The sequence below is a fragment of the Vicugna pacos genome, chromosome 2, assembly GCF_048564905.1.
Source record: "Vicugna pacos chromosome 2, VicPac4, whole genome shotgun sequence".
NCBI lineage: Eukaryota > Metazoa > Chordata > Mammalia > Artiodactyla > Camelidae > Vicugna > Vicugna pacos.
This window is the reverse complement of record NC_132988.1, coordinates 55245747-55264214: the sequence shown is the minus strand read 5'-3', so window position 1 is coordinate 55264214 and position 18468 is coordinate 55245747. Positions and strand designations below refer to the sequence as shown.

General features: G+C 36.6%; 1 protein-coding gene across 3 annotated transcripts in view; it reads left to right on the top strand.

Moving 5' to 3' along the window:
• Positions 1-18468, top strand: part of PDLIM5 (PDZ and LIM domain 5) — a 183618-nt gene that overhangs the window by 109387 nt on the left and 55763 nt on the right. For all 3 annotated transcript variants that reach the window (XM_006208955.4, XM_006208951.4, XM_072940363.1), the window contains exons 6-7: positions 1852-2024; positions 2384-2420. In XM_006208955.4, the coding sequence (XP_006209017.1) occupies positions 1852-2024; positions 2384-2420 (210 nt within the window). The remainder of the gene's footprint in view (positions 1-1851; positions 2025-2383; positions 2421-18468) is intronic.

The following is an 18468-nucleotide window of genomic DNA, read 5'->3' as shown; positions in this document are numbered from 1 at the left end:
TACTTTAAGAAGATTAAGAGGTTTTGTTTAATATTAGTTAAACGTGTTTTTGATAATTCACTTCTAGAATATTAAAATTTTATCATAAATCATAATAATTTTAACTACTATTGTAATATGCTATTAAATATACCACTAAATGGTATTAAAACACTATTATTAGTATTGTAAGTAAATACTATTGATCTGTTCTATATATATATAGATGACCTATAGTCTTAGAACATGCATTGCAAATAATTTTTCTAGTAATCGTTAAGGAACACATTATGTGATCATTACTTTGTGTTAGCTACTGTGTGGAAAGCACTTTACATACTTTAACCTGTCTTATTTATTCCTCAAAACGACCTTTTAAGGTAGATGGAATCCCCATTTCTCAAATGGGAAAAATTGGGGCTTGGAGAAATTAAATGACTTGCACAAAACACGCACTGAGTGAAGGATGTATGTTTAGAACTATTATCTGACTCCAAAGCCAGTCTTAATGTTAATTCTATCATGTTCTTCACTGGACAAAAACTCTTCTAGTGTATTGAGACAGTTTTGATACTGTCCCTGTTAAAATGACAGCAGTCACGTGGCATCCTGAAAGCACTGTGATTTTCTAGCAGAGTTACACCTAGCAGGTGTTGTCATCCACATCTGACACTCTTTGGCCACTTTATCTGCTTAGGTCTTGTGCCAGTTGTCTGCTAGTCCAGACTCAGGTTCCTTTTTGTCTTTTGAAACTAAACTCATAGCCTCTAAAAGTTTGCATTATACTATTTGTGGGGGAGAGGGTTGAGAAGGGAAGGAGTACTTATTAAGTTACCTAGATCTTGGGTTAAAGTGTTAAAGTCATGTACACTGTGAATTCCTTAATGTTTATACTTTATTAATAGAAAACTTAGTGTTCTTAGCAAGCTCAAAGTTTTTGAACTCTGTAGTTTACAAATCCCTTTCACATACATTATTTCATCTAATCCTGAGAACAGTGTTACTTTATATGTGATATTCTTGTCTTATAAATGAAAAAACTGAGGCTTAGTGAGGTTGACTTGTCCAAAAATCACATATCTGAAAAGTCATAGACCCAGATTCATATCTTGGTCTTTTAATAAATATTTCATCGGTTTCTGATACACCACAGCTCTTCCTCAGTGTGCTGATCCTTCACGCAGCTTTATTTAGGATGAGGGATATTTGTACACATCAATGAGAAAACCATAGAAAATAACAGTTCTGACCTTTTTCAAAATTGTTATTGGAATTGCCGGTTTGCCCTGTACTAAACCACTCCTGGTTCCTGGACCTAGTGAGGAAATGGTCATTTAATTTTGTGAAAGCCAACACATTTTAGCAGCATGTGGGTATTTAACGGTGGTTATGAATATAATCCATATCTGTTTTGTTAGCCATAGGATGAACAATACAAGTAATTTTGAATTGTTTGATTTTAATTACTGTGGACTTTTCAGTTTCTTGTTATTTTCCTTCTTTTCTTATTCTTTTCTTTTCCTTTTCTTCATGTTGGAAATCTCTCTTCTGGGCCTTCTTCTGTCAATTAAAAGGAAAATCCCACCTAAACGGTAACCTTTCTGTTAAATAGATACTTATACTATTATTTTGTATTAGCATATAAGTACCTTTTTTTTTTTTTTACTAGTTAAGAAACCTAGTCTGCTTTATTTTAGAAGGGTTGTTTTTTTTTTTTAGAAAAATTGATGCTGAGGATACTTGAAAAAGCAAAATATGTTAAAGGAACATTGAGGATAAAATGTATAAATTATAAACAACACAGAAGAGGGTATTTTATCTTTAACATAATTTAAATTTTTTTAATCCTGTTTTTTTCCTTCTTAACCCTAGCCCACCAAGAAAACACATTGTGGAGCGCTATACAGAGTTTTACCACATACCTACTCACAGTGATGCCAGCAAGAAGAGACTGATTGAGGATACTGAAGACTGGCGTCCACGGACTGGAACGACTCAGTCTCGCTCTTTCCGAATCCTCGCCCAGATCACTGGGACTGAACATCGTAAGTGAATAACTAGGCTTCTAATAGATAAATATTCTTTGCCACGGAGGGTAGCATTTAGGGTGATGGACAATTACTGGAGAATAGTAATTTTCCTGAGACAGTCTGCTTTTAAATTATGCCATGCCTAATGGTATTGAAAATGAGAAACCAGCCCAAGAGGGTTATTATGGAAAGTGTAGAAGTAGTGTAGTTGTAGTACTGACTGTAGTCTGTAGCCAAGGACAACACGATGGGGGTCTTTTTAGTGGCTCTGTGCAACTTGACCATTTGGTATTAACTGATAACAGGTAATTGCTTAAGTGATTTTAAAGTTAAAAAAGGCAAACTAACATTGGATATTGCTTATTATGTTTCAGTGAAAGAATCTGAAAGTGATAATACAAAGAAGGCAAAGTAAGTAGTCCATTTTTTGGTAAATTGAATGCTTTTTCTCGTGAATGGTTGCAATTTGTTCTTTTCACCTTTTTGGTGTAATGGTATGGCATTTTGTCTTTGCAGCTGGAAACTAAGCTTAACTTTGGTGCCTTTTATGGGACTTACATGTACAACTTACAGATTTTTAAATTAGTAGATATTGTCGGATTTTGTGTCTAAGGCTTATTTTTCTTTAGTACTGCAGGAAGTGGGCAGAAGGGTATATTTGGGGGGTGCTTTGCTAACACTGCAGGTCTCTGTGAATGGGTTCGTGTGTTGTCTTGCAGTCTCTTTATTTGGGAATAAAAATTGAAGTTTCCATGAGGGTTCTGTAGATTAATTTCTGTATTTCTGAAAATGCTCTACCCTTAAAATCTTTGCTGTTAAAGCAGCTCTGTGAAATTCAGCTTTTATAAAGGCATGTTTTTTGCATGATGAACTAAGTGTAGAAACTTTTCCTTTCTCTTTCTTATGACTCTTCTATCACTTTCTTTTTCTTTCTTTCTTTTCTTTTTTTTTTTTTTGTTTTATTTCCACAGGGAAAAGATACCCCTTCACGTCTTTAGTCCCAAATACACAAAATTACGTGACTGGCACCATGAAGTTTCAGCACGTGCTCTTAACGTACAGTGATTTCTGAGCCTTGCTCCCCCAAGCAGTCAGCACATACCTTTCATTCACTTTTTTCTTCTCCTCCACCTTCATAGCAAAATCTGTATTAAGTTTGCCGTATGAAAGAAAAAGTAGAACCTTTTCTATACTTTCCTAACCATTTACTGCTGTCATGAAAACAAAGAGGATGAACGTGTTTTGTGCTAGTTAGTAGCTCAAAAATGTTAAACCAAGAGAGCAAATTAAGGAATTAGGTATGTTCAATGGATTTACATCTTTTTTATTGTTACTACGATAGTAGCCTTGGAAAAGGAACTCTGTTTGTAAGTGGACTTTGGTTGGTTCTTTGAAGCAGAGGTAGATGAGCAAATAATGTCCTTGTCTCATTTGGAAAATACTTCCTTTATGTTATTTCATTTCCCAAGGTTACTTTTAAGTTCATTATTACATAATGTTCAAAGTAGGTTGTCAACTGTTCTAAATAAGCAAATATGAGGAGGCAAGATAAAACAGAAAGGACTTTATTAGAATGGAATTCATTATAGATTTGGGTATTTTTTAAAGCAGACACTATTGAGAATGGCCATATGAGAGCAGGGAGTCTAGATTTGGCTCCTAAAATAAGGAAAGAAGAGAATTCTGTCCCTACTGGCAATGGGGAATATCATGTTCTTTTGGTTTGAGTACTTTTAAAAATCCTATTTTCTACCAAAGGAAGTAGGTCTAAACTGGTGGATTTGTTTAGGGTATAGACAACTTCTAAGTATTAACTAGTAAGATATAGAAAAGATAGCTTTGCTTTGTTTCTAAATCAGAGGAAATGAACATAAAATAAATTGCAGTATGAATGATTCTTTATGCAACATCAGAGATATTTTACTTAGTGATATAAACTATTGTGCATTGCTGCTATTCCTGAGAAGCTCTGTTTTAGGCAATACATGCAAGCTAAATATCTGACCAGAATGCTTTCTGTCTTGTAATATAATGTATTATATATTAGATTAAATTCAATGATAAATGCATTTTGAAGTTTGGAAAAGTATTGTAATAAAGTTGCCTTTAACTTAGCTTTGTACTTGTTTTCTGTTTCCTTAAAGCTAGTAACAAGCTATCCAAGACTTTATAGTATCACTTGGATAAAATAAATGATTTTCTTGACATTTAATTTGGAAAACATTTTTAATTTTGTGAGGATGCTAAAATGTGAGTGTGGAATATGACGAACATCCATATTCAGTTCTTTTTCCTACCTTGTTACATTATTTTACATGACGTTGTATGTAACACATGAGATCAGTCAGACTAGAACACGACATAGAATTAGTCTTTGTGTGAAAATTATTGCTGAAGCATCTTTGCCTGCATTCAAGGTTCCATTTTTATTTTTCCAGGTTTTCTTTGCTTTAATGTCATGGTAGAATAGGAAAACTGCCTGGTGATTTGGAGAAACTAACATTAATTGCAGTTAGTGAATACTGTTTAAAATTTGGCATGCCAAATGCATTTATAAAAGAATTCTAGGATTTAACTATGTTCATTTTTCTATGCTTAATACTATATTAAGATGTCTTTCTTTTAATTGCATCAGTTCTTCAGATACTGCTTACGATTTTATGACCCTTACATCAGTCTCAGTTTACAATTGTGTCTCCAGCCTCTGTAAGAAGATCTGCTTTCTTAGACCAGGTTTTCCAACACCTAATAATTCTTCACTTGGTCTCAAAAGATGATGCTTGAAAAAAGACAGAATCAAATTCTCATGAAAATAAATGGTCTGGGTAGAGTAAACATCGTATTTACACCAAGAACCAAATTTCTAGAATAACTTCAGAGCTGAGAGAAAGAACTGCTAAGAGAGTTTTAGGTAAGTGAAGACAACGTATGTATGTAGAACTTTGTAAGTTGAAATAGGTGCAGTTGAAAATAAGAGTTTAATACCTTGCCTAATTAGAAGTAAAAATATTTAGTGTCTCATTGTCTCATCGAAAGCATAGACTTAGATAAATGGTAGTGGAACGGTCCATACTTGAGTACGAGGGTAAATGTTCAGCCAGGATTGCAAAGGACGTTCCGTTTAAACCTCCCTGTCAGAGGTGAAATTCCTCTGCTTTGTTAATCTCCTGGGACATCTTATATTCCAGGCTTAAAGGCTAGCCAAAAACTGTAAAAGCTTCTTGCAGAAGTATTGTTGCAAGTCTGGCTTCCTAATTTATAGATTGTTTTTGTTTGTCTCTCTTATACAGACTTTCTTTATCACAGACTTGTTTTTCACGTAAAATTGGAAAGTTACTCCTAAGAGTTTCCAACATTTTTTTTCTTAATAATGTTTTACCAGCCAGAAGATAATGTCTCCCACACAATCTTTTTATTACCTTGATAAACAGTTATTTGTGGAACCAGAAATGTACTCATTTTGCACATTATTATGCCCTTAAGGAAGATACAGATAAAATAATACCCTAGAGGGCTTGTTTAATAAAAACTGTGATGTTAGGAAAGAGAGTAACAGTCCCTTTTTTTATTCACATTTTTTCCCAGAAATACAGGGTGGATTGATTTCCCCAGACAAATAATTGTGCAATTGTTGTGTTGCTGATGGGTCTTTAAAATCATATAAATCATAAATATTCATTTTTGTCTGTATTCATTCTTTTGCATGAATAATTACCAAATGCTTAAATTCCAGGGACTGATACGTGCTAGAGATTCAGAAGTGGATAGCAGTTGATATATAGACAAGATCATCTGAGATAACTCTGTTACCCAGATAATAAAACCAGTTAATACAAAGGAAATTTGGCCCAGACAGGGTAGGCTTACTTAGATTTTGTGGACCTCTGAGGCGATGACCTCAGTGCCATCACCTGAGAGAGTAAACGGGGTCAACCATGCGATGACGTGGGACGAGTGCTCAAGGCAGAGGAAACAAGGCTGGGAACCCTGAGGTGGAAAGGAGCCCAGCAGGTACACAGAACAGAAGGGACCATGTGGCCAGAATGTGGTAGGTGAGGGGAAGCTCAATCCAAAGACAGAATACTTGTGCATTCAGGCAAATAACGTATGTTCCCCATACTGTCCACAGCATTTTAAATGGGAAGTTGTCTAATTATTATGTCTAACCACGTCCAAGTAAAATTAGAAAATGAAAAGCCAGAAAGTATAATCAATTTGCTAAATAAAGTCTACCCACCGAGTTAGTGTGTGCTCTGGGCATAATGATCGGCTTAGTGCTTTTCTAGTTGAGACCCATGGAAGACCTAGAACAGGGGGGCATTAACATAGGATATGTTGGTAACATATTTGTAGGGAACAGAATGCCCCTTAAACACGTGAAGTCACTCAAAAGCAAAACTTCCATATGTAGAAATGGAACATATAATGCTCTGCTTATAATTTTGGGATGAACTTGACAATTTAGTCCTCTCTGTGAAAACCTGTCTTGGTTTTCACGTATCACCTGAGCTTCAGACACCCCCTTCTCCAAGGCCACAGCCTTTGTGGCACCATCCATGGGTGATGAACTGATCTGGGAGGGCAGGGAAAGCCTGGCCCCTTCAGCACAGGTCAGGCCAACCCAGGCGGGCCATGCTGGCTCTGTGAGCTCCCACCTTGTACCTCAGTTGCCTCCATTCTCTTCAGTGTGGTCCTTGTCTTCGCCTTCTCATCATTCTCTCTGTCCTGGACCTTCTTCTCCCTTCTCCTTACATTTTCAAACCAGATCTCAGATACCATTTAATGAAATCATTAAAGTGAAAGGATCAATTTAGGGCAGGCTGAAACATGTATGGAAGTCAAAAGAAAGATACACTGACTCTTCCTTGCCTCCAGTAAAGATGTCTTATTTGTTGATTCCATCAGAAGCACCCTGGGAGGAATGAGGAGGTAAAGATGTTTCTGTTATAAATAACTTTTATTTCCTATCTTGGTGTTTATAGGATTTTGTTTTTTAGCCTTGAAATAAAGCAATTTTACTGGCCAAAAAAATATCAAATATTATCAGGGCTGTATGAATGAATCAATTAAGTAAGAGCTTCAAAACAGAAAATTAAGTTTAATTTTGAATAAATGTGATAAGATCTTGTCACTGGTAAGCAGCACTTCATATACTATTATTATTTTGTATGTTATAATTTTCTATATGCAACTTTTTAGAAGCACATGTACTAGCCTTTTGATCAGCCACTTAATGCGTTTTATTTAACACCTCCGCTGTTTCCTTTATATTCTAAAAGTTTTCTCTAGTTCTCTGCCAGGGAAGATGCTGCTTCTGAGTGGCCTTTGGGAATGTGAAGGGGGTGGTATAGATCTCACAAGGTCAGGAGGGTGCCACTCTGGGCCAAGGATACTCAGTGTCTTGTCCTGCTCGGAATTGTCCCACAGGATCAAGAGTCATCTGCCCGAAATGCCAGTGGTGCTTCCCTGAGAATGATTGGGTGGAGCACAAATGCTCCCTCCTCTGAGATTTTCTTGTTCCTCCTACAGCTTCAGCCACACAGTCTCACCCATGGTATACCACCCCACCCTCCACAGTGGAAATAATCTCACTTCTGAAGTAACAACTGTGTCATTTTTATCACTCTTTGGTGCCTCCTTTTCTAATATGTGTTATGGATATTTGTCTACATGTCCTAAGTCTCCCAACTAGAGGATGAGCTTTTCAAACACAAGACTCATAGTATAGTACACATTGGGAGGTAAAGGCATTCTAGTAGTCATGGTATTTCTTCCTGGACATTTATACATAAGTGTGTATGTAAATATACATATTTAAGTATTTAAATACAGTTGCTCCTTGAACGACATGGGAGGTTAGAGGTGCCACCCCCCTGTGCAGTCAGAAATCCACATCTAGCTTTACAGTCAGCCCTCCCTTTCTGGGGTTCTGCATTTGTGAATTCAACCAAGTGCGGATCATGTAATACCGTAGTATGTATTTAGTGGGAAAAAATCCACGTATAAGGGGACCAGTGCAGTTCAAATCCACGTTGTTCAAGGGCCAACTGTATATAAATATACAAATTCAGTTAAAAGATTGTAAGCTTCATCTCTGGTGAACCGCTCCCCAAATTATAAATAAACTGTATTAGTCACCTGAGGCTGCCGTAACAAGATGCCTAGACTTGGTGACTTAAACAACAGAAATTTATTTTCTCACAGTTGTAGAAGCTGAAAGTCCAAGAGCAAGGTGCCAGCAGGGTAGGTTTTGGGTGAGGCCTCTTTGGCTTGCAGGTGGCCACTTTCTGGCTGGGCTGTGTCCTCACACAGCCTTTCCCTATGGACTTGTGAAAAGGAAGAGCTCTGGTATCTGTCCCTTCCTCTCCTTTAAGGACACCAGTCTTCTTGGATTAGGACTTCAGCCTTGTGACCTCATTTAACCTTAATTACCTCTCTAGAGGCCCTGTCTCAAAATACTGTCATATTAGGAGTTAGGGCTCCAACATCTGAGTTTGGTAGGGTGGGAGCACACAGTTCAGTCCATACCACACTCGTGCTGCCTTTCTGTACTAATGTTTATTTTGATAGGTTAGCATTTAAGAAAAAGTTACTCTTAAATAGAATCACTGACTTGGACCCAGTTGGAAGTATTATTGTTACCTCTGTTGTGGTGCCTTCTTTTCTAATTTGCATGACAGGTATTTATCCCTGGGTCCTCTGTCCCTAACTAGAGGATGAGCTCTTTGAACACAGGTTTTTGTCTTCTCCCCTCCCCTGGCCCCCGGATTTGGCTCTGATTAGCACTAACTAGTGGTACTAATTGTATGGAATTGCATACTGCTCCAGTTCCCTAATTGTTCAATTGTAGGGAAATTGTTTACAACATGGTATATGTAATTTTTAATTGAATACAAAATTCAACATAAGGTCGAAATTTCATAAAAATATCAAGGCATTAATATCCTTACTGAGGGTAAAGTGGAACCATCCCTAAACTGCTTGAGAAGAGAATTATAGTTGTGCTCTGGACAATCAAATTGGCAAAACTTGATGCTTTTCCTGTTATATTATCTGTTAAATAGTCATTGGAGATACTTTTTTTAATTAAATGAACATTTGTTCCTTTATCCATCTTCCTTTGTGTTTTTGGTCTATTTCAACATGAATAGCTCACTCACTCCTGTGAGGGACGCTACCTGACTGATTTTAGAAATAGGCTATCAAATGCTTAGTGCTGATTGCAAAAACCAACCAAAATTTTATCATTACTAAGGGAATGTTTAAAGTTAAGAGTCTAATTAAAACATTTATTAAAAAGAAGCAGCCACCATATTATTAGTTAGCTATTAATACTGAAACCTAATAATAATTTCTGGCCTACCAATATAGAGAGTTATGGGAGGCCATAGAAAATTTCATTTAAAGGTAATTCTTTTAAAAACTTTTATACCCAAAATACATCATTGTGTCAAGTACCACAGTATTTTCAATTAAAGGGAGATTTTCTTAATCTCACTACTTTGTTAGTTTCTACTATATAGTAAGATATTTAATAGGTGATTTTAAATTTTTTATGGTTGTATAGGTCTGTATAAATAAGCATAAAGTAACATTTTAGTTCAGCAAAAAGATATTTAAAAGTACCATGATCAAAACATACTTTTGTAAGTCTTTTCTTTCTCTTGCTCAAGGAATGCTATGTTCTGATTTTTCACACGTTATGGTTAGGAATTATAATATATGATCCCGTTTCCCAATTTTCAGAGACTTAAAATATACTCACCAAGGGAGAAATGATTTCCCCTCCCTTTAGTTGAAAAACAGTTCAAACTCCAGGCGCCAGTTACATTACACAAAACTGAAGCAGTTATGGGGGGAAAATATCCTCCTCTAGGCTGTCCCATAGCACTAAATAATGTCCACATGATTTCCAGCTGAGGGCCATCAGAACAGATGCTAAGTCACTTCTTGAACAGAAACTTAGGACCTTTGTATATTCACTGAAAACTTAGAAAGCAGATAATACAGAAATATTTCCAAGCATGCTCTTTTTACCGCAAGGTTTCAAAATGTTTTCGCTGGTTCACAGACATTCACATGGTCCACATAAAACAGATTAAGGAGTAGCAATGAGTTTTTCTTTCCTGTGCATGTCTTCATTATTGTTGTTTCACCGTATACTGGACTCTTGTTGCATCTCCGTATGAAGACACACGTCATTTAAGTTAATCTAAAACCATTCCTTATAAGCGATGCAAAGAGATCAGGGATCACTCCTAGGCTCATATTCTCACATATTTTCATGAGGTAAGAATTAACAGTCAGATTTCCCCCAAAACACAGAACACCAGTGCTTTCACAGCATAGTCTAATTTTTAAAAAATAAAAACATTAACAGCTGGACAGAACCGTTTAGCCAATACTATCATATGGATTCCTGCAAAGCATTTTGTCAACCTGGAAAAAAGACCACAGATTCAAATAATGGGTATATAACCAAGCAGTAATTTTTTGTTTGTTGCAAAATATGGAATATTTGTAATTTATCTGCTTTCATTTTCTACTGGGGGATTGATTATACTGTCCTATGCAAATACTGGTTTGGTGACTATAATATAAAGGCTGCCATCTATTGAACATAAGTAATTACTACACTTGAGTTCCTTGTGAGAAAAGTACTTGTAAAGTTACTAAAGCAAGAAACATAGTTCCCGTCTACTCTATTTTCACACACAAATTGTTTGATTCTCTGTTTAATTATGGAAGTACTTGAGTACTTTTCCCAAATTAAGCTGAGAATACTACCATATAAAAAGATTTTCTTCATAAAAATCAATATTCATAATAAACAAAAATTGACTTTAAGTTCTCTAGGCATTTTATCAGATGAACAATGTTTCTCTTATGATACTTTTGGGATAAATTCTTTTCACTTCACCTTTAGAGAGGTAAATTTCACAAAATTATTTTATTGAACTCAACTAAAGAAAATAAAAGGAACTTCTTTTCTTGACTAAAGCTCAGTATTGAAGACACTTCCTGCAACTTTTTTTTATTCTAAAGAAATTACAACTTAAAAAGATTAATTAGGGGTATTGTTAATAGGCAGTCTTCACCATGATGGCGGCTTAATTTTCTAGCTTTTGCCACTATTCAGTTTTACATATTTCAGTCACATTGAAAGTTTCAGAAGCCCAGGTTTTTCTACCTTTATGTGAAGATTTTTATTATGATGGTATAGTTTTATAAAAGAACACTGCATCAGTATATTATATAATATAAAACATGACAGGTATGGATATTTAGACATCTTAATTTTCTTCTTAGTCAAAGAACTCTATTTTCAAATTACATTAATCATAAAAGCAGTCTCAGCACTCAATAGGTGTTCATCTCCCAGATGCATCTAATTAATTACTTCTGAAGAATAGGTATTAATTTCTTGTAACAGAAGAATGTGTTAAAGCTAGGATGACGGCTCAGCAGTATTTGAGCTAGTGGTACACGTGTGTTTTATCTTTTCACATACTTTATTTGTACCAATATCCTAGTAATTCATAGGTAGGAAAAAATGTTTGAGGATAAATTTCTGAGACATTTTAATGGCTTAGGGCAGTTGTATATCACTGTTTACATAATGGTGAATTTGAGGTTTTAATACAAAGAAGCAAGACTTGTAAACAAACTTGATGGGCTCAGACTTACCGTTAACTTACAGTAATGGAATCAAATATCTCTTGTCAAAATCAACAGATCTCTTAGCAATGATATTAGGAGGGATATTAAAGCAGTACCACGTGCTTGTTAGGTAAATGTATATACACGCAAATACAGAAATCATTTCACTGTGAAAAATAAAACAACCAGTCAACATTAATTCAAGAGATGAAAAAGTAAAAAAGGGGAGTATTATCAGGAATTCTTATTAAAATAATAAATGCTGGTTGTTGAAAAATATAAAAAAAGCAAACAAAAGTTACTCAAACCTGGAGGTGAATGCCGAAAAGGTTTTGGTTTATTTACGTTCTGTAGGAAATTGAAGCCTCAGGTAGAAAGTTGTTCTAAATGAGCTCTCTGTAGTCTCTTTTTCTTGATGATTTATAGCCTGAGTATTTAGAGAACTTAACAGATGAGATTTGCCAAGTAACACAATTTTTATTTTTTTTAATCTTGGTGAATGAAAAATAAAGTAGAAGACTGGGGACAGGTAAATAAATAATAAATGGGGACAAGTGCTGATTTTCAAAACAGAAAAAGGTCAACTTCCAAATTATAAACTAATTTGAGCTTGAGCTCACCTGAAAAAAGTCTAGAAGACTTTTTTTTAGGTTCATTATGACGTATTTAATTAATTAATTTTTATTGAAGTATATTTGATTACAACGTTGTGTTTCTGGTGTACAGTCTAGTGATTCATATATATATATATATATATACACATACATATTTATATTTATATATTCTTTTTCACAATAGGTTATTACTAGAAGGAGTTATTAAAAGCCAGTTAGTGAGCATTGAGAAAAGGAAGGCAGAATTGCCAAAACCCAGAATTAAGTTTTCAAGAAACCAGTCACACCTAACTTAACACATTTTGGATGGACTGGGGGAAATCTTAATTTTAACAAGTCATCAAAGAAAGGCTCTTAAGATCCCTTTGAATTTAAAAATAAAATGAGGCCAATGATTCATAACAGGTTGAAGGAGTTTAACCAATGAATATTATTTGAAGATCAGTCAGTGACTTAGATGAGGCCCTCTACAGCTTGCTGCCTAAATTTATGGGTAACATGAGGCAGTGAGGGATAGCATTCATCTGTCATAAAAAGATCCTCCTTCAAAAATATATCAAAAGTGTAGGCAAATGGACCAAATCTAGTTTTTTTTTTTAAAGAAAGAAATGTAGTATGGTTATGTGCAATTTGGATCAAATCATTTGGTCTTCTGGGACATATTTGGGGTAAAGGGGTGGGATAAGGTTAGCAAAAACAAATATTTGAAACACTAGGGATTTTAGAAGAAAATGAGCCTAATACAAGTGTGTCATGTCATTTGACTTCTAAAATTATAAGGCAAGTTAATAGTTCTATTCTGTGCTAGTAAACTCTCATGTGGCATATTATGTTTAATCTTTGGCATTAATCTCCAAGAATTATTTAGATAATCCCAAGAAAGTCAACTGAAAAATCATGAGATATTTAAGCTTTCTTTGGGTCAGAGGCAGTTATATAATTCTTTTCAGCTGATAATGTGAGCTAGTTCCTTGACCAAGATCCACAACTGTGTCTTCTCCCACAAAGATTCTCCCTTAGTTTCGGGCCTCATAGATGAGCAGTGGTCCCTGCTCGTGTTTATTACATATTGTATATAATAAATAAATCAAACAATGTTTATGAAGTACTTACGTGTGCCACTCAGTGTTCTAGGTGGGTGCTTGGTTTGTGTCAGAGGCAAAGTGCTGTCATGCACTTACGATCTAGTGGAGCAGATGTGCAAATAGTATAGTTTTGTATTACAGTGTATTCTATAAAGAAATAATATGGGGCAATAGGACTAGTGTAAGGAGGGAAGGGAGGAGTAAAGTCATTAGACAGTAGTTAGGGGAAAAGAAGATTTGAGCTGAAACAGGAATAATTCAAAGGAGATATTAACCATGCAGATGTGCAGGAGATACCCTCTCCAGGCTGTGGGAATAGCAAGTGCAAAGGCCCTGAGAGAGGAATCAGCTTGGTGTGTTAAAGGAATGGAAAGAAGGCCACTATGACTGGAGCAGAGTAAATAAAGGAGAGAGTGGTAAGTGACTGAGTGAAGAAGTTGTCAAGGGCAAGATCATTTATTGCCTTGTAGGTCGTGTTAAAGGATTTAGATTCTTATTTCAATTAAATAGGAAGCCAAATAAAGGATTTTAATCATGTGAGTAACATCTGATGTATCTTTTTAAAAGATCACTCTGAGTACCATGGAAAATTGATTGTAAGGGAAAAATAATGAAAGCAGGAGACTATGTGTATTTCCCTATTTCAGGCAAGAGATGGTAGCTCTTTAGGCCATGAAGGTCCTAATAGAGATGTAGATGATTGGACGGGTTTATGTTTTAGGGGAAGAACTGAGAGGCGTGTGGAAATATTGATGGGGGAAGAGGAGTAGTGTGATGGATAATGGAAAATTGCTGAGTCTGTGAATTTGGTAAGAATTAATTCAGTTGTAAGAGTCAGTGAAATTGATGACTCAGTTCAGTACAGTAGAAAAGCTATTCGAATCAAGAGGAAGAGGAGTGGTTGAGTTAGGGAAAAAGGTGCTTAAAATCCAGATTTTAGGCATGTTATACTTGTTGATGAAAAAGTAAAAGTTGTGAATTCTGGAGTGCATGGCTGGGGTCTTCCAGGCCTAACACTTAATTGGTTGTAGAGGGATTACCACTGAAGTGAAGAAGTCAGAGAATTTAGCAGTCTCCTCATTCAGTGATTCAGCATGATAACACTGAGGTCATCAAGAAGTATTGTTGGAATGGGGTAAGGAGGAGCCAGTGAGCGGGGGGCTAAAGTAACAGTGTGAGGTGGGGGCAAGACAGTGAGTGGATAGACAGCCAGTGCTACAGGCTGATGACTTGGGCCTCAAAGGACTTGGCATTTTGGAGGATCGAAGATGAGTGCTGATGTTAGGAACAGAAATGAGGACACCTGCTCCATCTCCAGCTTTATAAGCATGCGATATGAGAGAAAGGGGACCCCTGTTTGAAAGGACTACAAGGGAGGTGTAGAATGATAGAGAGTCTGTGAGGGCTGAGAGGGGCAGGAAGTGGATCCCATTAGGAGATACATAGAACGGTGAAGAAGGAAGAGCTTGGGAGATGATGGATGACTGAGGGGTTTGTACTTCTGGTTGTGGCAGGTAAACAGGGATGGAAAATCTGATGGGACAGGTCCTCATGGTCTGTTAGTCTGTTAGAGGACAGTGGACCCTGGAATGTAAGCTCCATGAGAGTAGGACATTAAAGTGGGCATTATGCCTGGTGTCAAGGGGGAATTCAAATGATATTTTGTGGTTGTTGAATGAATGAGGGGATGCAATGAGTGACTGTGTGGGAGCGCTCAGGATGCATGACCCAGAATATTTAGCCAGGGAGCATGTGGCCCTTGGCTTCTGTCCTCTGATGCTGGAAGGCCACTCTGGCTGGAGTCGGGGGCACTGTGGTGGCTTTTTCAAGATACCTGACTTCTCCCAGGACTTACAGTGGGTGGCTGTTGAACGGGAGGTATTCACACAGATTCATTTGTATTTTGAAATAGGTAATGGATTGACTCAACACTGCTTATTGATTAATACATCCTTTTAATCTGAATTTAAAAAAAATCACTGTCATTAATTCTTTTTATATTAGGATTACATTAATATTTACAAAATGGCAGATTTTTTTCCCCCTGTATAAGAAACTCTCCCTAACTAGTAGAAATTGTTGAAATCATTGAGAGGAATGATCCAGTGATGAAACTGATGATGCAAAATGAGAGCAGCTAAGGTTAGTGGTAAGTACCCTGCTGTGACTGAGGGAGTCAGACTTTTATCAGGGGATTGTTACAAATGATTTTTAAGTTAAAATCTTTATATTATATTGGTATTTTTTATAGACACAGCATAAAAATATGCTCATTCTTTACCTATCTTTTCTTTGGACCTCATATTACATTTTCTCTACAGAGAGCAAGGAATAGTATAGATAACTAGAGAGTTCACATAATAATAATACCGGACATTTAATAATGGCAAAATCCATTAGGGAAAGGCAAGAAGAGCAGAGAAGGGCATCAAGTTAAGGCAGAGTTTGAAAGGTGCTGAAGAAAATGGGATATAATGACAAAGAGCAAATTCTTCCCTCAGTGCAAACAAATTCCAGTTCCTTCAGAGGCCTGCTTTTATGTTTCCCTCTTTCCCTTGCTTCAGTAAATCGGAACGCTCCAAGAAAAATAATTTCTTTGAGTCAGTCCTTTTTCCTCGCTCTCACGAAAAATAAACCTCATTTTGGGTGGTATTATAATATATTTCATCATCTTCTTTTCTCCTCTGACAGTCAGTCCCCTCTGCCCTTCCACATGCAAATCAAGGATGCCCCTACTTGCTGATTTTTAAATTCTCTTCAAGATGCCATTTATAATAAATAGAGAATTAGCTGACTTAAATAATGCTTTTAGATTGCTACAGGAGCAAAGGCTGTTGAAATTAATTAATAAACTTAACTTGTGATTAAGACTGTCAGACATTTCCAGCTGAGGTTTAGTTGATTTAATTTTCCAGAAGGGGGATCACAGTTACAAGTGAACACACTCACCAAATTTATTGTCAGGAAGCCAGCAGAAGATACCCATTTTTCCTGACAGCAAGCAGTTTCCTTGACTGAAGTAAATGGCTTTGCTGTGCCTGTGAACCTCAGAAGTGCACAATGCAGCTGTGGTCCGGGTATATTCCACTCTCTGCTTACGATTGTTTGTGAGTGTTTGCTTTGTGGAAGGTTGAAAATACCAAGGACAGTTTATTGTCATTTTCCTCCTTTACCTGTTATAAAATACATATTTTAAGGTTTCTGAATCTCTTCTTTTACTAAAAACTTGCCATGTGGTGTTACAATAAGTCATTCTGTTTGATTATTTTGTGATATTTATTTAGAGAGTGAGGAGACATTGAAATTTGTAGCTGGAGACAAAGTTTTCATACTGCAAAATAATTTTATGCATTCCTTTTCAAGGTTAGCCTTTGTGAAGAGTTTATTCTTGTGTAGTTTGCATGTCATTCCACCAAAATATGGATGAGCCAAATTAACATTTGTAATTTTATTACTAATGGTGTGCTTTAACATCCTGCAGCCAGGAATGGCCAGTGAAATAGTACGAAACACAGGCAGGTGTATAGGGTCAGGGCACCGAAGACGGAAGAAAAGGAGTTGTCAGTTGAGTCCTATGCCGAGACTAAAATTAGCAGTGCGCTCAAAAGACAGAACATGTGATTCCACCTAAGTGAGGTATCTACAGTGGTCAAATTCATAGAAAGTAGAATGGTGGTTACCAGGGGCTGGGGGAGGAAGGAGAGGGGAGTTGTTATTTACTGGGTGTAGCGTTTCGGATTTGTAAGATGAGAGAGTTCTGGAGATCTGTTTCACAGCAGTGACTGTGTCACACTACTGAACTGGCCACTTAAAAATGGTTACAATGGTAAATTTTATGTTGTGTTTTTTACCACCATAAAAAGAAAATGAGGAATGCAAATTGTCAATCAGATTTAGCCACAGAGAGGTCATTTGTGACCTCGGCAGGAAGATGGTTTTGTAGAGGTTGGGGAATGAGCCCCACTCGCGGCGGTGGAAGAGGAGCAGGCAGATGAGAAAGTGGAGACTTCGGGAGTAAAGTGTTATTTCCCAGAGTTTAGCTATTAAGGTGAGTGGGAAAACAGAAGGCGAAGGCACTTTGTTGTTGTTGTCGTCGTTTTAAGAGAAACAGTAGCATTTTTGAATGGGGATGCGAAGCCTGCAGTGGAGAAGGAGAAATGGAAAATGCAGGAGAAATAGAGGGGGACTAATCGAGGCTCCTGAGAAAAAGGGAGGAGCTGGAGTACACATGGTAAGGATGTTGCTGTTTGACAGTTGTCAGGACTGGGATTTAGAAGGAGAGTTCCTCTTACCAGTCCAGTGGGATGGTCAGGCTGGTACAGTAGTAAGATGGGCAGATTGCTAACACACGTCCCCAGTGCAGAGATTATGCAAAGAAAGGCACAGTTACCCGGAGAGATAATGCACAGATAGCTGTTTGTTCATTTTTCCTGAGAAAAACAGGCCAAAAAGATGAAAGGCCAGCTCTCCAGACATATCTGGGAAGGAGGAAGTCTTCATACCTCTCACTGGTGAGAAAAAAAAAAAAACTCACTTAAGTAACAGACAAAGCAGAAAGTCTGGCTGCTTCTGAGGTGCTGTTAATCGGAGCTTCCTCCAACCCTGAAAGGAATAAATATTAGGGAATGACAGGATGAGAATAGATACTGATGTCTGTTCCATATTCAATGAGATAGTTTAAGATTTTTTTCAAGCCTGGTATTTTTAGAGTTTGGCCAAGCAAAGAAATAAGTAATCAGTGTGTGTAATACATGGGAAGCCTCCCAAGTACATTGTTTGGAAACTTGGAAATCTGGCTTTAAAAGGTATTTCATGAGTTATATGAATGTATTGTCAAGCGGCATTCATTTTTCTAATCAGCCTAGTTCATGGAGGTGTTGGAAATCTCAACCTCTCTAACTCTTGTATCTTACCTGTCCTCATACATTAAGATATAGGCATTAATAATTCTTTATAACTGTATTTTATTTTTTCTAGGACATTGATCATTTATATTTTAAAGGATATTTTAAAAGATATTTTTGGAGTTTTAGTCATTTCTTTGAGGTTGATCACGTGTCAGTTCTTAAAACAGTAATACCAGTCTCACTTGACTTGGGA